We start from the raw sequence: 18,892 nt of genomic DNA, 5'->3' as shown, positions 1-18,892 counted from the left end.
CATGTGTTGGGCTGTCTATAAGAGCAGAGCTGGAAGAGGAAACAGTGCATCTGTCCAAGATCCAGAAAGATCTGGACACCATTTCACAGCATCAGCTGTAGGAAACAAGATCTGCGGTCTCACCTGGGTGCCATGGTCTGTGTGTGTCTCGGGTCCCAAAGCCCTGCTCTCAGCTGTGTGTCCAGAGCTCCCTGTCACTAATCGCTCTCCTTATGCACACTTTACCTATGCAAAAAGGCCATCGGTCTCTTTATTCCTCTATGGTCAGTGTTGTTGAAACAGCATTCGGTGGAGCTCTGGAAAATACTTCTATCCAATATCTGTCCTTCTTTCAGTGCTTGAATTGGCCTTGACAGAGCATAAGTCTCAAACAGATTTTCTTCCCTTCTAATTAGTAGTAAAGCTATTCATCATGAGCAATCCTGGACGCAGAGGTAGTGGTGAAAGAAATGGTGTGTGCTTTGACATCTCACTTATGCAAATTACAACGCACTGTGCTCCTCACCGTCACTCTATTTTAAGAACAGTTTTGGTTTGTAGTTCCCTATCTGAAATACGTAAACTGTTTCTTACATGTAGAAACAACACCCCTACATGTTAAGGTATACACAAATTTGGGGTTTTGGTGAGTCTTGTACAAGTCTTAAGGCCCAGTTAGTGGCTGTACTCCATGGTACCACTGGATTCCACCAGCAGCAGGAGCTGCCATTGGGAAGTACTTTGTAGGATTGGAAACGTAGGCTGGTGCCCAAGACTTGCCCTTGCTAAAGGCTTTTGCAGCCCCTGGTCCTGTTTGGCATCTCCAGGGGCTGCTTTCTTACAAGTAAGCCATCACAGTGGTGGAATGAATTCCATATTTTCACAAACAAACTACAAACAAAACACACACAAAAAAATACCAAAAATGCCAAAATTCATATCCATGTGGCAGATACAAGATTTTCTGCAGTTACAAACCTAATTATGGCCTTGTAAGCACAGTGCGGTTGGTTTACAGGAGGGCCCCTTGTCATGCTCATGGCAGGGGGGGCTGGTGGCCGAATCAAGGCATCCCTTCCCGTTTCAGACATCTAAACATGTCTGGGGAGGGGAAGGTTGGTATCTTCCAGTTTCCAGTTGAGCTGCCAAGGTCATACGCCAGGCCAAGCCTTTAAGGCCTTTAAGGCCAAGACTTACTGTGTGACTCTGAATACGCTTTGATTACCAGACTTTGGGTTTTTTATCTGTAAAACCAATAATATGCAAGTACTGTCCTTTTGTGGTGTAGTAACAGAAGTAATTATTCTTAGATGTTGAGCATATGCCAATGGCATAAAATAAATTAACCACATTAGAGATTATTTACTATGCCAACTCACTAGCTACTTGGGGAAAGCATTTACATTCCAAAGTTATGCTATTATTAAACCTTCTTGGCTTTGCTTCTGCTGGTGTGTGGGATAAGTTTGAGAACAAGAGGGATATTTTGTTGTAGCCTGTATTATCTTGTGGTGAATCTTACTTTTTTCTCTTTTGTTAACTTTGAGATTTGAAATGAAACTTACTTCAGCAATTATGTGGTGTCTCATGTGAAAATACTGAGACCATTGCAACCTTCTGCAAACCAGACTGTCTAGCCAAGACAGAACCTTTGTATGTAATATTTCCCTCCCTCTCTTTTCCAGATCAACGCTTGATTGAAAATCAAAGTTGATTGTAATGCTAGTTTGAAAGTGGCCATGTTCATCTGCATTAATCCTCATATGTTGTTTTTTTGATGCAGGTTATTTTTCTTAATGCATGTTAAATATTTATTAACTCTCGCTATGCAGAGTGTCTTTGAGAACTACATTTCAAAAGAGAATGTGTTGAAAAGACTGTTTTTATCTAGAGTACTCTATGTAGATGATAGCATGGTATTTTTGAAGAACGTTTTTTGTATTTTGAAACAAAAGCACCAGAGAAGCCTGCTTTTGGCATGAGTATACGTGACTTCTTTTCTTTGGCTTTCAATTTTGCTTTGGTTTTGCTTCAATAACCAGATAAGTTTATCTGCTTTTATCTGGTTATACATGAACACATATTTCCACTTTAATTCTCTCAATAACGTGAAAAGTATTGTTGGAATGAATCTTTGAACTCGTGTCTGCACAGATTTTGTTATGCAGCCTTTCTCCCAAGAATGCCATCTCCAATGTGGTCATCTCCAACCTAGTGCTCACCCAGTGACCCACTCTGCTGAGGAAATGGGCTGCTCTTCTCACTTCCCCGTTTTTGTGTATATATGTGTGTGTATGTCCTTTAGAAAGCCAAACTTGGGCCAGCTGGTAACAAAGTCATTACTCCATCGGAAGACAGGAGTTCAACTGTGCCATCCAACAATCTGGACAGGGTGAAGCTGACAGATTTCAACTTTCTTATGGTTCTTGGAAAAGGAAGCTTTGGAAAGGTAAGAATTGTTAATAACAGTTCACTCCATTGTTTTATTCTTGAGGAACAATTAATAAATCATTCTCCTTCTAAGAGGCAAAATCCGGAGTCAAAAAGAAGTGCACTTCAGAAGGAGCAGAGTGGGGCAGTTCCTTAAGGACTGGCAGGCTTCAGTCATGATTGGGCACTTTTTTTCCAAAAACAGATTGAGAACAGCCTCACTCTTTTGGGCAGGGTGTAAGAAAATAACTTAAATCCTCACTTCTAAGCAGTTTCAAGGAGATCAGGTCTACCTTTCTGACCTTGCTCCCTAGCTAACTGCCACTTCTGGAAGTCACCGGCTTTGGTAGGGCTGAATATCTGGGAAGAATCACAGATAGTATTTATATTTGAAATGTATTAGTGGAAAGAAAGGACTGCTATTTTTCTGGCTAGTTTAACACCCATTTGTATGGTGATGTGCCCTTTACTGAAGTCCCCTGGGACTTAACATCTTCTCAGCCCTGGGGCAATATGTCTGCAATTCACCTTGGGGTTTTGGCTCAGGTTTTGTCTGAAATGACTGATACAGCTCATTGCAGTGGGTGAGTAATTATGTTATTTTTGGTGTTTTGATCAAGTTGGTCTGTACCAATGAAAGGGCAAGCTGGATTGCCACCTATACAGCTCACTGAGCATGTGAGTCACCTTCTCCATTGGCAGGTAGGAAGATTTTCACTCCTGTTTCTTTTTGTGCAGGTGATGTTGGCGGACAGGAAGAATACAGAGGAGCTCTATGCAATCAAAATACTGAAAAAAGATGTGGTGATTCAGGATGATGATGTTGAGTGTACAATGGTTGAAAAACGAGTGCTAGCACTGCAGGATAAACCACCATTCCTAACACAGCTTCACTCTTGTTTCCAAACAGTTGTACGTGAGCTCTCTTCCTTGTAGCAGTGATGTTTTTCATAATATGTGATCCTGAATTATGTCAGATCAATAATCTGTATTATCATCCAACACATATATCATAGCTTCTGCACGCAGGAAACAGTGAATGATAAGAGATCCCATGCAGTTACCCAAACTCTACCACCCTGAGTGCATGCTTGTAGAGTGTCATCAACATGTTCTTACCAAAGGCATATGGAAGAGGTCAATTTTAGTCCTCTGAAAAATGGTGGACAGACCAATATGGCTTAAGTCTCACTTAAGGTCACTAAGTGGGAAAATACTACAAAAGTACTCAGATATGTTGTAGTTATGTTTCACTTAAGATACCTGGATACAAGCTTTAAAATTTTTTACTTTGCAAGAAAAATCATCCTCCAAAATACTTTATTGCAGTCTTTCTCTAGCTGAAATAAAGTGAGAAAGGAATTTAGTATCACTGTTGAAGATTCAAGATACTTTTGTAAACCCTGTGACTTCTTTTCTTGCCTATTTTTAATCATCAGTAGTATATATATACCTAAATCTATTAGGAGGGATCAGAAATAGGCTGAAGACAAAGATTTTTAACCGTCTTTAATGCTTTTTTTGACATTTATTTTTAGCAGACAAAACTATGTGTGAGTAATTATGGGAACAATGTAAGCAAGGAATACATAAACGTGAGTCACCATTGGCAAAACCAGGCAGCTCCCATCAGTCATTGACTCTTGCAGGTTTTACAAAACATCCCACTTCCATTTCCTAATGTATCAATTTTACCAGAATGTACAACCAGTCCCAATAACCTTAAAAGCTTTATTCCTGATCGGTGCTTACCTGTTATTGTCTGATGTGTTCATGTGCATGTTTAATACTTTATCCTAGGACCGCCTGTATTTTGTTATGGAGTATGTGAATGGTGGGGATCTCATGTACCACATTCAGCAAGTAGGGAAATTTAAGGAGCCACAAGCAGTGTGAGTGTCCATGTTTGTATATTTAAATCACGTAATGACCTTATTTTTATACTGTAACAGAGTTAAATTTCTCTATCAGCCTATGCTTTAAGTCTGGATTAGTATTATAGGGAAAGAGACATTGCATTGTAGTTTACACAAGATATTTCAGTGTGCAGCTTATGAGAAGTTCTGTGATGCTACATTTTATAGAAGTTTTATCTGTGAGAAGTCAGGAAATGATGAGAAGTTGTTTATGTACATAGTCCCTTTCGGGTCATTGTACATCTGGTGTATCAGTGAGTAACTGATAATGATATGTAGCATATTTAAATGTGAGCAGGCAGAACATCAGTGCCATTTTAGTCATGTTTATAACATCTCATCATCATTTATTAGTGTTTCATGAATCATTTACCAATGAAACTTTCAAATCAAGCGTAACCAATTCTGTTTAAGAAACCCATGGAAATAATTTCTTATTTTGATTTAAGTAATCAGGGCTTGCTTAAAGGAAAGGCCTTCTAGATATAAATTTTGAGATACAAAACAAAATGTTAGCAACTCCCTAAAGAAGAGCACGATGGTGTCAGAACATCCTTGGCTCCCAGCTCATGTACCATGTCCACCACCTGTTGGAAACGATACTGCTTTATGACAACTTGTGCCTGTGGAGCATATTGCAGCACACATGTCTGCAAACAGCTCTGGTTTCAGAGCTAACCTTTCATTTTCTTTAAGCTTTAAGCCTAAAAAATAGTCCTTATCTTCTTCCCTATAATTTATGCAGATCCGCAGCAACTGGCATCAAGCATCCATCAATATTATATATTCTTTTACTACATTCAACAATTATATTTCATATTGCAGTCATTTTAATTACGTAATTAATCCATTAAGAGCCTGTATAAAGGAATGCTATTTCTGCAAATGATTTAATGCCATATGAATTGCAGTGTAAATTGAGCTGCATTCCTGAACTCGGCATTGGTGTGTGATTAGAGATAATGACCTACGTCTGATTGGTGCAGCAGCAGTGCTGTGCTCCAGCTGCACCTTCTTCTCTCTGGTCTAGAAACAAATTTTCAATTAAAAAACAAAAAGCTGCCCTATTTTGTCATCAAATTTTTGACATCAAAGTTAAATTTATCTGTTAAAGTCGATTGGAAGGAAGGTGCCTATTATGTCTTCTACCTTTAATGTATGTTTTTATACTTTACTGTCATCACTTTTTACTGTGATGCATGTCCAAAATATTTTGTCGGAGGCAAATCACGAGGTAATAAGAAATCCTTGGGCTTTTTCTCTTCACACAGGTTCTATGCGGCTGAGATCTCAGTTGGGTTATTCTTTCTCCATAATAGAGGGATTGTTTATAGGTGAGTACAATGTGTTGTAAGTAATTTCTGTGCTATTTTCAAACCCCAAAATGGTCAATTTCTTTGACTTATCAGTGAATTTTTAAGGAATTTTTAGAAATAATCACAGAAGTGTCATTCTGGTGTTGTTGCACTGCAAACCAATCCCTCAGCTTTACGTCAGCTTTTCTGCACCGTACCCAACTCATCTGAAACCTTGAATATGTAAAGGAAAATGATCCTAAACGTTAACATTGAATTACTTCTTTATAGAGATCTGAAATTGGATAATGTGATGTTGGATTCAGAAGGACACATTAAAATTGCTGACTTTGGAATGTGCAAAGAGCATATGTTAGATGGAGTAACAACCAGGACCTTCTGTGGCACCCCAGACTACATTGCACCAGAGGTAAATATTCACCATTTCAAGAGTCTGACATCCTCTCCATTGGCAGTTGTCAGTACAGGCATTTCACACCACCACGTGTTGATGGCTGTAGCTCTGGATGCTCTATGGATGGTACTGTTTGTATTTCTGCAGGTATGTTGAATACCTCAATGAGTTAACACGAGGATATCTCTAAGACTTTGCTATTTTAAAATTTAGTTGATGGAAAACCTAACTTGGTACAGAATCAGTATTTCAAATGTTGTTCATACTAGCAAGACTAAATGAGCAGGCTCACCCCCTTGTGATTATTTAATTTGTAGACTGCAAGTGCTACTATACTTGCTTGTGCTTTGGTGTGAAGTCAGAGAAAGTTTGTGGGCGTAGCCAATGAGGTCAGCAAACATTTTGCTGTGAGCAAACGTAGTTTCTTTAATGTTTTTATAGGTTCACACAGCTGTCAAAATACAGGTAGTGAAAAGATTGTTCAGCATTTTTAGGAGGTCACAAATCTCATTGATTTTCAGGAAGAGACTCGTGAAATCTTGAAGTTTTTCCTTGACCTCTCTACAAAGCTGCTTTGGTCGGCTCCAGGCCATGACTTACCAAAGCCCCGAGGCAGTGCGTTTGATCTCAGGAAAGTTCTGCTCATTGAAAACCTCAACTAAGCTGTAAGATCAGGGCTTGAATGGAGCTGACATAATAAATCCATCATTTGGCTGGGGTTTTCTGTGACTTACCAATACCTCTGTTGCATTCAAGCCATTGAAGTACTGAAAATCACATTCAAAGACAAACCTAACTGCAGTGTGTCTGAAGTGCGAATGGGATGCTTAGAAACACAGTCACGTTTTGAAGCACTGTGATAAAGAAATAGGACCTTACCATTAAGATTTTTAGTCTGGATCAGATTTATATTTCAGTACCTTAGATACAAAACATGAAAAACAAGCACATGTGGTAGTTTGGAAATGATTCAACTATATGAATATTAAAATCTGGTGTTTGTGCTTGCTGAGCTTTCAAGAGTCTCGATTTGTTTGGCTGCAAGTTCAGTGCAAGATGCAGGATCCAAGATATGCTGAGTGTTAAGCAAGAGGCAGTGCTGGCTGGAACATTGCTGGCTGTAATTGAGTGTTTGTTGGAGCGGAGGAGATTTGTACACGGACAAGCAAATTAGTGTTAAAGGTGAATTTTGCCATCTCTGTGAAAGTAGAATGAAAAATAGTTTATTTTTCCAGTTGCTAATTCACAGAATCACAGAATGGCCAGGGTTGGAAGGGACCTAAGGATCATGAATCTCCAACCTCCCCATTCATGCTTTTCAGAATGAAATATTGTGTATTATAAAAGCTTGTTTTTTTCACAAATTGCTGTTGCTTGCAATAGGATAACAGAACAGCCAGAGCAGTATTTCATTTTCTTCTGTCAAAACATAAATGAAGCCAATATAACACATTAAAAAGTGTCCTCTGTGAGACAATAGACTTGTGTCATTTGATACCAAAGAACATGCTATCAGTGCCAAAATGCTCACTACAGGTCAATGTAGGATTATTAGGTTTATTTTAATTTGCTGGGAAATCTCCTGTACAGCAATAACCCTTTAACCAAAACTTGAAGGAAATTAGTCTTCCTATTATCTTACAAACAGATCTTATATTTTTGTTAGTTGTATGATTTTCATTAGTTTCTGAAGACATTATGTTGCTAAGTAGGTCTGTGATAAACTTCAGAGTAAGGTTCACATTTTGTCTGCAGGAGCATTTTAGCACATACCCATGGGCTAAAACCTATGATAGGTCATAATGAGCATAATGTTGCTGTTCCCTGTTGCATGGAGATAGATGAGCTAAATCTACATAAACCATCTGAAGTGAGTGTGTGGCAATCAAAAATAGAGAATTGGCTCCTATGGTCAATGCTGGGGAAGAATACCATGGCTGGGGTGCAGAGATCTGCAGGGGCAACACAGGGACAATGCTGGTATTGCATTCAGAAAAGTGGACCTGCAAGCTTTGGTGCACCATAGAATAATGCTTTCCTTTTGTGTGTTTGGGGAAGTTAGCATTTATGACTTGATACACTGATATCCACTGATATTGATATTCCTTTTTTCAATCATATGCAAATTAAGAAGAGGGAAGAGGTTAGAGTTGTTGAATCCCACATCTGTTGGGCATGCAGTGGTTCTCTAGCACAGAGTATTTATTGACATGCTGAACTTAGGCATATAAATATGTATGGTCAGGGCAGTATAACAGCCTTGAAATCGATTAATCCTTTATATTCCCTTGGTGAGTCAAGAGAGACTGAAGAGGATGGATGTCAAGAGATTAGTGGGAAGAGATTCTGGCAGCACCACCGCTGCCTGCAGCACAGGGCTGATCCCACCATGAGCATCCCTGCAGCACCTACAGCACTGGTTTGGAATTTCAGAAGAATTTAGATTAAAAAAAAATCCTCTCCTATTCTCTTCCATTCAATAACCTCAAACCTTAAGTTCTAACCACACATTTTCGAGGATTAAGGGAGGGCAATAGGAATGACATAGGTTTGGAAAGTTTTTTGTGCTAGTTATATTTATTTCTTTTAATAACTGTGGTTTAACTTTTCCAGTAGACATAAGATATGTTCACAGAAGATTCTCTCTCTTGCCTCTGGGATATAATCGTTTCATCCCATTTGGCTACCAGCTGCAAGCTGCAGTGATCTAAACATTCCTACAGATTGCTGGTATTAATCTCCACGTCCTGCTCTTCACTGTGCCTTCCTTGGAGGCAAAATAAAAGAAGAAAGAAAGGAAAAAAGCAGTCAACATTCCTCTGCCAGTTTGGGTTGATGAGAGAAATTCTTCCTGAGTTCTCAAATCCTCTGCCTGAAAAGGCAGAGCTTTCACACACAATGGTAGGTAGGAAAAATGGGAGATCTGAAATGCCAAAAGGCAATCATTTAAATCAGTGATGGAAAAGAAAGGGAAGGATCCTATCGATCTTCTGCTCCTTCCAGGCCTGTAGAAAGCAGAGATTGTAGCAGAAGGGTGTGGGTCTTCACTTGTAGTCCCATGATAGCCCTCACTGCTCTCTGTGTCTGCTCTGCACACTGCACTATTTAGTGATATGCCCCTCTTTGTTTATATACCCCTATTTATCCTGAAAGATCCCCAAATTCATACATGCAGATAGGATTCTGTTGGCAGCAGGCAGCGCTGGCTCTGGCTGCAGCTGGAAGGTAATGCCTGGTGATTGCTGGGTGAGGAGGAGGGAGCTGCAGAAAACACAACATGTAGAACTCCTGACTTTGTACCGATGCATGTTGGACTGTATATTGAAAACTCATCTGCTTCCTCCCACGTGTAATCCCTTCCTCAAAATGAGCATTCTTTCCTCTTCTTTACATTTTCCAATTAATGCTTGGAGTAACTGCCAGTGTTGTGTGTGGGTATAACTGTTGGTTTCCATGCATGACACACAGGTTGGCAATGAATGTGGCAGATTGCTTTCCTGTGTTTCACTTGCATCACATCCTTACCAGCATTCGGCAGGTGATTCAAATGAGTATATTTAATTAGGATTAAAGGAAAACACCTTACAGTGTTATGTACATCGACAGACATTGACAGTAAAATGTTACTCTTCCTACCTTGCAGTAGATGCAATGAAAAAGCTGTTCTATTGCATTTGCAGTGGAACTTCATAGAATCACAGAATGGCCTGGGTTGAAAAGGACCACAATGTTCATCTAGTTTCAACACCCCTGCTATGTGCAGGGTCGCCAACTGCCAGACCAGGCTGCCCAGAGCCACATCCAGCTTGGCTTTGAATGCCTCCAGGGAACTTTTCTGAAGTGGTGCACTTCCAGTCCCAGTTGAACTCAGTGTCTGTGTCTCTTACTCAGCATCCCACTCTCATCACGCAACCAGTTCTGCATGAGAGATGGATGCCAGCTCAGCAGGGCCACTGCTCCGCTCGTCATGAGCTTCTGTTGACGCCAACATGTGGCATCAAATAAATATTTCAGCCAATGACATAGGACAGGAATTTCAGTGCTCTCATGACGCTGACCATATGTTAGGTTAACTGTAGGAGGTTTTATTCATGTCAGTTCTGTCTCTCCTGATGATTCTGTTTGATATTCTCTCACAAAGGCAAATTTAATTGGGGCAGATTGCATTTGCTGATGAGAATGCTATTTAGAGAACAACCCAATCTTGACTTGCTTCTTGCTGGTTAAACAGACAACACCATTAGTTACGTGCTTTGTTATGTCTTTCATTTTATGTCATTAGCTTTTTAAAAATAATGCCTCTTGTCAGTACTCCCATCAAACTCTTTGATGTTACAAGAAGCAGATCGTGACTAGCTGGACAGAGTGATGACCAGGATGAAAGCTTGGCTGTCTAGAGGGATTTCTCCTCTCAGGGCTATGGATCTATCTTTTTCTCATTTGCAAATTTAGATAAGATGTTCCTATCAAAACCTCTTACAGAATGTTTTGCCCTATCAATCTAATGACTTTCTGAAAAACTGTCCTTTATTTTTTCACAACACACCTTGCTGTTCCATAAGACGAGAGGTTGTGGGAAAAAGGTTGAGGATGAAATGTTTTAAGATTTTCTGTGTGTAAAGACACAAAACACTTGGTGTTTCCATTAGGCTGAGCAGCAGAGGCTCCTGCCCTTTTGGTGTGACTGGTACCTGGTTTCATACTGCAAGCATTTTAGTCATGCAGCTTGGAATAACGTAACTGAGCTTTTCAAGGTTTCGCTCTTGAACTTTGTTTTTTATTTGGAGTGTAAAAAAGAAATCATAAACATTGAAAAAAAGGCTTAGTTATTGATAATCTGCAATTTAGTGAATCTCATGATCTGAAGCCTTGACTCAAACAAATGGATAAATTTTTTGCCTTGTCTCTTACATTGTGCTACTCTACTCACATTGTTTATCAAATGCACATCTCAGGATTTCCTAGAGCTGACTTCCCCAAGGTACTAGAACGTCCACACACACAGATGGGTTTAGCTAGCATTTGCAAAGCTGTCCAATTCCCATTGAAACCAGTTACTATCTGGAGTGAGGATTCAGTATTGGCTTTCTGGGACTTTGCAAAGAACTCTGTTTGTCTCTGTGGCACTATTTATCTAACATCACAAGACTAGAAGTTAGTTAACACAGGACTTTGTTTTTACGTGATTTTACAGATCATTGCTTACCAGCCCTATGGGAAGTCTGTGGATTGGTGGGCATATGGAGTGCTGCTCTACGAGATGTTAGCTGGCCAGGTAAGGGTTACCTCTTGGTGGCTCCAATGCTGCTCACTTTCAAAACTTGCTGAAGGGCCAGACCCTTAGGGGACAAGCGTGGGGCCTTTCATACTACTATTATCTCCATGTACTCTTGACTGTTTCCGACTCACTGAGAATGTAGTCTTTAAGCCCTTTGTATTTCACCCCCATAATAAAGCACTGCCTTTGAATATGGTTTCTTTGTACTGTAATGATGTTATAAATAGCCATGTTCAAAACTGAATGGGAGAGAGACACTTGAGTAGGAAAATGCATGTCAAATGGAAGAAACACCACTTAGTAGTTTGAAACCACGGGGAGATTTTGTCTATGCTGTGCATTGCAGTTAAGTCACAAGAATACAGTTTTTGTATTCTGTGTCCTAGGGGTAAAGTATGGGTCTCGCTGCTCTAAATAAGCTTAGTTACAGACCCCTTATTCTGCACAGTTAATGAGAGGCTGCTCTCTGAGTCACTGAAGTAGAAAAGCAATGCTGTTCTACAGTAAATTGCATATAACTACCAACTTCGAGAGCTCTTTTGGTCTTGAGTTGGATAAGATTTGTGCAAGCAGCTTTCAGTGAGTGTTAGCTAGAGGTATGAATTTCTTAAACTTAAAACATACATTTTTAACAAATGGGTTGAATAGTTTCTCTACTAAATCCCTTTTGGCATTTTAAAAGTTTTTAAAGGGTTGCAGTGGCAGTTGTTAACATTTACAGTGTACAGTGCTAACATTAGGCAGCTGAGTGCTTTTGAGAAAATGAGATTTACTGCTAGCTGAGTCTTTACAGTGTCTGTACCCCAGGGACTCAGCCAGGGGCACTTCCCTCTTCACCTGTATTTGAAACTAAAATGCAATCCTGTATTGTGATGCAGTCCCACCTTCACAGAAGCAGAGTCTACAGCCACATCTTATAAAAACAAACTGGGATTTATCTAGAATGAAGTGAGGGGTAGATATGCCTTAATAGAAGGTAACTGAAAGTTACAGTTTCCAAACTTTACCCTTTGAAGTACTTTTGGATGTCCAGTATACAGTAGCTTTAAAAGCTAATGAAAGATTATCACAAAGATGGAATCACTGAAGGTACTCCAGCAAACCTTTCATTAACTTTCTGCCATGCTGGGAGCAGAAATGAATTTTTGTCATCAATTTCTGTCTGAGACTGCTAAACACTAAGCTTCTGGGTCAGCAGGTCCCCAGATTGCAGGTGGCTGGATGCTTGTTCCTGAGCAGGAACCTTTGCTTCCACTGATGCCTTTGGACATCTGTGATTGTCTGGAGGCAGCATGGGTGCATCTTTCACCTGAACCACTATGGCTGCAGTATTGCTATACCACCTCGTAAAAAGTGGAGAATTAACAGCATTTATTTTAACAGCCTCCATTTGATGGAGAAGACGAAGATGAACTTTTCCAGTCCATAATGGAACATAATGTTTCCTATCCAAAATCACTGTCCAAAGAAGCTGTCTCCATCTGCAAGGGGGTGAGATAGACGTTTCTTTATCACTAAGCTTCTTTTTGGCAATCCTTGTGAATAACTTTGTCTGGCTTTGATATGGTGCTTAGTATTTTAAGTGTAATTTCTGTCAGGCTGTGTTAAGTTATATTGTCATAAAGTGCTTGTCGCTCAGTGTCACTGATAAGAATTCAGCTCCTCCTGCTGTGTCTGCTTATTTTATGGTAAGAACAAATGTAAGAGGCAGTAGCTGCCAAATCCAAAGGAGGATCCAAGCAGGAGGATGGTGTGAAACATCTCCACCTGCCTTGCCTCAGCCCTTGGCTGTGCCAGCCCATGTTGGCAAGGTGGGGAGGCTTCCCAGTTTAGATGGATACTGCAGGGAACGTGCTGTGGTCCTCAGCCCTAATCACAGCAGCAGAACAGAGGAGTTAATAAGGATCATTTTTCAACGTGAATAAAGATGAGCCTATGTGAAATTCTGTAGCATAAATGCATGGGAACTGTGGGGAAATCTTGACCCAGTTGCAAACTGCATGAGCAAAAGTTTATCTTAGATTGAGAGTTAATCTAATTTTTTTTTCATGGAAAATAATAAATTTGATTTGAAGGGATTAGCTCAGAAAAACAGAGTTTGGTTGACTTTCTCTTGACTCCGTGCGATTCCCCTGGGTACAATCATTCCACAGCTTTTCCAAACCATCCTCTATAAAGCCTTACTTTGATGTCTTACCTCACTTTGCATCATGTCAGTTGATTTGGTAATGCCTTTTTTCCTTTCCTTTGCAAGCATGTAAGAAGTATTGCCCATAGCTTGGATATTAATCCTGTAAGGAAAAATCATCAAGAAAAAGAAAAGCTGTTTAGAACAATGAAGTAAAAGGAAGGACCACTCTAATTTTAGAACTTACCCAGTATAGACATGCTGCTTGTGGCTAACAAAAACTAAATGTTATATTTCTGTAAAGATTTATGCCTTGTTGTGAAAATTGTACGTTCACACGCACAATGTGAACCTGATCTAGTTACCTTGTTCTCAGCTCTCCTGCTTGCTGTCCATTGCACTGGCTGCTTATGCAAAGGGAGTTCAGAAAACTAGAATGACCACACAGCCAGGCACGGTGGTGCTGCCCACTGTGACCTGAAAGGGAATTGTCTGCTTGACAGCTTTTAATGGATTCTGAGTGTGTTGGGTTTGGTGGTCATAGTAACTTTGGGACAGAATTATGACTGCTAGATTCTCATTTTTCTTATTTCTCCCACTCTTCAAGCAAGGGGGTTCAAAAAGCTTTAAAGAAGAGGCAAAGTTGCTCTTAAGCATGAAGAATGATGTGATCCATCCCAGCCCCAAGCTTCGCTGGCTTCCTGAAATTTGCTTCACATCTCTGTTATTTTAGGTTCTGAATTGGAATATGATCAAGTGAACATTTGGAGGAAAAGTAAAGTGGTACAGCTGAGGTTTTAAAAAGATGCGTTGTGGTATTGCTGCTAGCAGTGCATCAATCACATCTAATTGTAGAAGAGCTTTTAAAAGTCCCTGCAATACTGGAACTGAGAGCTGAAGGCTGCATTGCTCGATGCCTAATTGACAAACAAGATTTTTTATGAGCTTGTTAATTACAAAGCACATCAGTGTTTCCAAGCATGCAGTGCTGGTGTTGGTTTTTTTTGCTCAAGTCTTGATCTGTACAACTGGGTGTAGTGTTGACGAAGATGTCGTTAAGGATGCGCGGGAGGAAGCGCGGATGAGATGCTGTCAGCTGGGTGCCAAGGAGCTGCAGGCTCCGTAGCGAGGCATCTTCAGCAGGCCCAGAGCAATGAAGGGAGGGCTGTGCTTCCTACAACTCCAGCAAACTGGGATTTATTGCATTTAATTGATTGCTGAGGTAGGGCGGATGCTGTTCTGGAGATTTATAAGGCTGAACCAACAGACCAAAGACGGAACTGGGGAGCGAGCGGTGCGGTGAGGCCCACGCAGCTCTGCGTTCAGCCGCGGGCTGCCGTCTCCTGTGACCAAACAGAAGCTATTCTCAAAAAATTAATTTTAGCTTTTCGCAGCAATTTTATTAGCAACTTCCATCTCCGAGAACATTGCAGTCTGGGGAAAGTCTGCCTCGCGTCCAGTTGCAGTGCTCAGTGTAATCATTTGGTGTTTTCTTGTTGGCAGCTAATGACTAAACATCCTGCAAAGCGCCTTGGCTGCGGCCTCGAAGGTGAAAGAGACATCAGGGAACATGCTTTCTTCAGGAGAATTGACTGGGAGAAACTGGAAAACAGAGAGATCCAGCCACCTTTCAAGCCCAAAGTGGTGAGTGGGGTGATGGCCGCGTTCACCCAGCACCTGTCTGCACTCCTGGGCTGGGATCTGTGCTGGCCAACAGATGCAATTCCTTCAGGAGCAGCTGAAAATTGTTACATCTTTCTGTTGAATCTTTGCTCTTTAACACTGTTTTCACTTCTGCTGAGATGCACAGAGCATGGCAGGTATAGGATTGTTGCTCTGTGCTCTGATCTGTTTGTCATTGCAGACGTGCTAGCGGGTCACCACTAACTAGTGTACAGAGGCAGAGTACATTCCTCTCTTACTGCATACAAAGGCCTTTTTCCTCTCACCAGAAGAGGAGTTGTATGCCAAGAAGTGTTCTATGCTAGGGGAAATCAGCCTTTCCATAGGATGTGGATTTTGCATGGAAGGAAAGGTATAAATAAGCAAAAAAGCCATGCACAGCACTGCTGACACTGTCAGACCAGTCCCAGAACTGTCTGTCAGAGGGGGAGCTTCACATCTTTACAAACATTTTATGTAAGGTTTTCATTATGTCCTTCTTGAGTCAGAATTGAAGCTGACCATAAAGCAAATCTACCTCCACAACTGCAAGCTTTATTAGCTTGGGAACTGAGTGCTCGTCAGCATGAAGATGCTAAATCCTGAAATACGGTCCGGTTCCATCAGAGCACACTTCGTGGCGGATCCTGGATCCTGTTCAGAGCAGCTGTTATCTTTCCCTGTGGTTATCATGACCTGTTTTGTTTATACAGGCAGCTATTGAAAGATACCAAGGAGATTTGGGCAAGCATTCACATGGAAAACATCATCTTCCCAGACAAAAATCATTCAAAATCCAAGTCTAATATTTACATACCCTATGTATAACTCATTTATTGTGATTGCTGATTCTATTTGTATTGATTCCAAAACACGCAAACCTTAATTTGTTTTAAGATGTGTTCGTATTTGTTGGCTTTGTTTTGTTTTTAGATAACCTTCCCTAGGAAGCACTTTGCTGCAGGAGCAATCCTGCTGCTTTTGCAGACAGGCACAGTTCTCACTCCAACACAGAGCTGCAGATTTTGGGTCAGCAATTGGTTGGTTTAAATAACATGTTCCTTTCTAGACTGACAATTCATAACCCTTAGGTGTAGGGTCATTGCTTGGCAGGAAAGACATTTTCTCATGCTTGTGAGAATTCTGGTGATCTCTTATTCTCAGTCACACCTTGGTTTCAAGACACAGCTGGTTTAAATTCCGTTTTTTGGAGAAAAAGGGAAAACAGATAGAGCATAATTATGTAGAAGCATCAGACTTCTCCATAAAACATCTATTTAAAAAAAAAGGAAAAAAAAAGTCTTTCCTGTGAAAACATCCCTGCTCTGAATTGGCTGCACTGCCTTAAAAAAAAAAAAAGGCAGTTTTCCCCTTGTAAAAGTTCAGCTCTTGTCCACTCTCTGGACCAAAAGGCCAGGATATTCAGTAGAAAAGCAGTCTGCCATTAGCCTTCACTCTTCCAAGGTTGAACAAGTGCCCGTTGTCAGCACGCTGGTCCAGTATCTCAGCATGTATTTCTCATCTGAGATATAAAACAACTTGTGCCTGGGGCAGCAGAAGTTCTCTGTAGCTCAGACTGGCTGGCATATCCAAGTCTGTGTGCCAGGTGTGTTGTAAGCAATTAAGAAACTAACTGAGCTGTTTTCAAGATAGGTTATGAGCCACATGTCTCGCCCTTGAATTCCCTTAAGGCTCCCCTCCAGTTTGTTCCTCCTATAAATGTGCACCTATATTCATATTGAGTTAGTTCAGAAAAATCAATGTTTTATATTGGCATATTGTACAAGTGATCTTCTGTCCTTTCAAAGTTACCTTCTAAGTCAGAAGATAATGGTTTAATGCACTGTTATCCTCCAAATCCCAATGTAGATATATTCAGTAACAAAAATAAATGATAGTGCAGCTCTGCTTCAGGGGAGGGAGGAAAGGGTCAGGGACAACAGGAAGAAGTATTCACTGTGTATATCACGCATCCACTCTTTGAGGAGCTCTTATAGTAGCTGGATTTGAAATAAACAGATTTATGAGTTGCCTTTGGACCTCCGTGCAGAATTGCTGTCTGTTTATCCCCAGATGAGCAGTCTTTCTTGCACCCAAACTCATTTTGTTCTGTTTCCAACTTCTCCCTTTTTCACTTGCTGCTAATTTTACTCTCCTGCCTTTCAACTGTTTCCACACCACTCCAAATTCCCCCTTTCAGCAAACTTGATTTCTTTTGTTTTCTGTTCTGAATGAAGAGCACTCAATGTGGAGCTGTATGTAATCACGCTTCTCAGTTAGGCTTCACAAGTCTCTTCTCTTGGACAAAAAAGGAAAGAAACCTGTGATAGCACATTTTGCAACGTGGGCCTGTTCCCAGGGTGCACTCCCTGCCCCACTTCCATTCCTAGGCAGGCAGCAGTTTGCTGCTAGTTTGGTCTGTTACCTCCTGCAGATGCTTGGAAAGAAGAATATCTTCCATTTCATTTCGTGGAGCTGATTGTCATTGCTGCTTCTGGGGGTTAAACCAGGGGGAAGTTTGGAAGGCAAGGATCAAGTACTTGCCGTTCCTGTACATCTCTGCAGTGTGCATCCAGCACTGAGGCATACAGAATCACATGGACTGCCTTGTGATGGGGAGACTGGTGAGGGTGGTTGGGTCCTGGTTTCTACCTTTAAATCCACTGTGCACTGTTATTCAGGTGCTGCTAAGCAGTTCAGTTCCTTTTCTGTGCTTACTGCTGTCTGAAGAGAGCCAGGTTTGTCTCCATGTCTCTGCTCCACACTTTTGAGGGCTCTCTGGTTGTGCTTGCAGTTCCCACGTTGTTCCCTGTGAGGCTGCCCAGGATTTCAGTACTTTGCAGGGCCTCGTTTCATTTCTGCTTCACTGAGTGGGACTGAAGTGTGATTTGGAATAAATACCTTCTGGAACCAAGCATGTTCCTGATCTAATAATAGACAGCTGCATTATAACGTGGTATAATTTTGTAGTAATGATTATACACAAACACACGTGAAGCAAATGGATCTGTATGTGTATGCAGATCTGTTCATAATTTCCCAAATGTTACATCCGTATTTCCTTTAGTAAAACCTGTCTCTATATTTAAGCCTCTTTAACTTGCCATCTCATGGTGCTTTTCACCACAACTCATCAATTAAAAGCTCCTCTATTTGCTTGGGATTGTTTTGGTTCAAATATCTGAAAAGAAAATGTTATCTTAATTACTTGTAAGACTTGCATTCGTCCTGGGAAATCTGCAGACCTGCTGACTGTATTGCTGATCTTTTCAGTCTTTTTTCTCTCTTGTTTTGTTCTCTTGCAGTGTGGCAAAGGTGCTGAAAACTTCGATAAATTCTTCACACGAGGACAGCCAGTGTTAACCCCGCCGGACCAGCTGGTCATTGCTAACATAGATCAATCTGATTTTGAAGGGTTCTCCTATGTCAACCCCCAGTTTGTACATCCCCTCCTAGAAAATGTAGCATGAAACAGCAGAACGGGAACAAATCCCGCAGTAGGAAACGGTTCTTAACCCTAAAATTTTTAGGTTTTTGCCTTGGTTCCATTTGGGCCTGAAAATTATAGGGTTAAAAAATGTGAGATGGGGGGAAAAGGCCACTTAGTGAGGATTTTGGCTTTGCAACCGAAACGTCTTAATGGGAGATAAATTAGCGTATGGTGCCCGTTTCTCCTTCTAGAAGTCTCCACTGACTCGTCTGAAGTTCCCTGTTTTTGGTACATTCTATAGTTTTGTAGCTCCCCACTGTCTTTTTGCTCCGTTTTTCACTCCGCCGCTGTTACAAATA

General features: G+C 40.8%; 1 protein-coding gene across 2 annotated transcripts in view; it reads left to right on the top strand.

Moving 5' to 3' along the window:
* PRKCA (protein kinase C alpha) overlaps window positions 1–18,573 on the top strand; it is a gene marked incomplete at both ends in the record, with an annotated part of 110,599 nt that extends 92,026 nt beyond the window's left edge. For both annotated transcript variants that reach the window (XM_079544163.1, XM_079544162.1), the window contains 9 exons: window positions 2,285–2,428; window positions 3,148–3,321; window positions 4,210–4,301; window positions 5,597–5,659; window positions 5,912–6,050; window positions 11,230–11,310; window positions 12,697–12,804; window positions 14,945–15,085; window positions 18,409–18,573. In XM_079544163.1, the coding sequence (XP_079400289.1) occupies window positions 2,285–2,428; window positions 3,148–3,321; window positions 4,210–4,301; window positions 5,597–5,659; window positions 5,912–6,050; window positions 11,230–11,310; window positions 12,697–12,804; window positions 14,945–15,085; window positions 18,409–18,573 (1,107 nt within the window). The remainder of the gene's footprint in view (window positions 1–2,284; window positions 2,429–3,147; window positions 3,322–4,209; window positions 4,302–5,596; window positions 5,660–5,911; window positions 6,051–11,229; window positions 11,311–12,696; window positions 12,805–14,944; window positions 15,086–18,408) is intronic.
* Window positions 18,574–18,892: the final 319 nt, after the last annotated feature.

Source organism: Tetrao urogallus, assembly GCF_951394365.1.
Source record: "Tetrao urogallus genome assembly, chromosome: 18".
Classification (NCBI taxonomy): domain Eukaryota; kingdom Metazoa; phylum Chordata; class Aves; order Galliformes; family Phasianidae; genus Tetrao; species Tetrao urogallus.
Note: the sequence above shows the minus strand (reverse complement) of the source record. Positions and strands in the feature narration are given on the sequence as shown.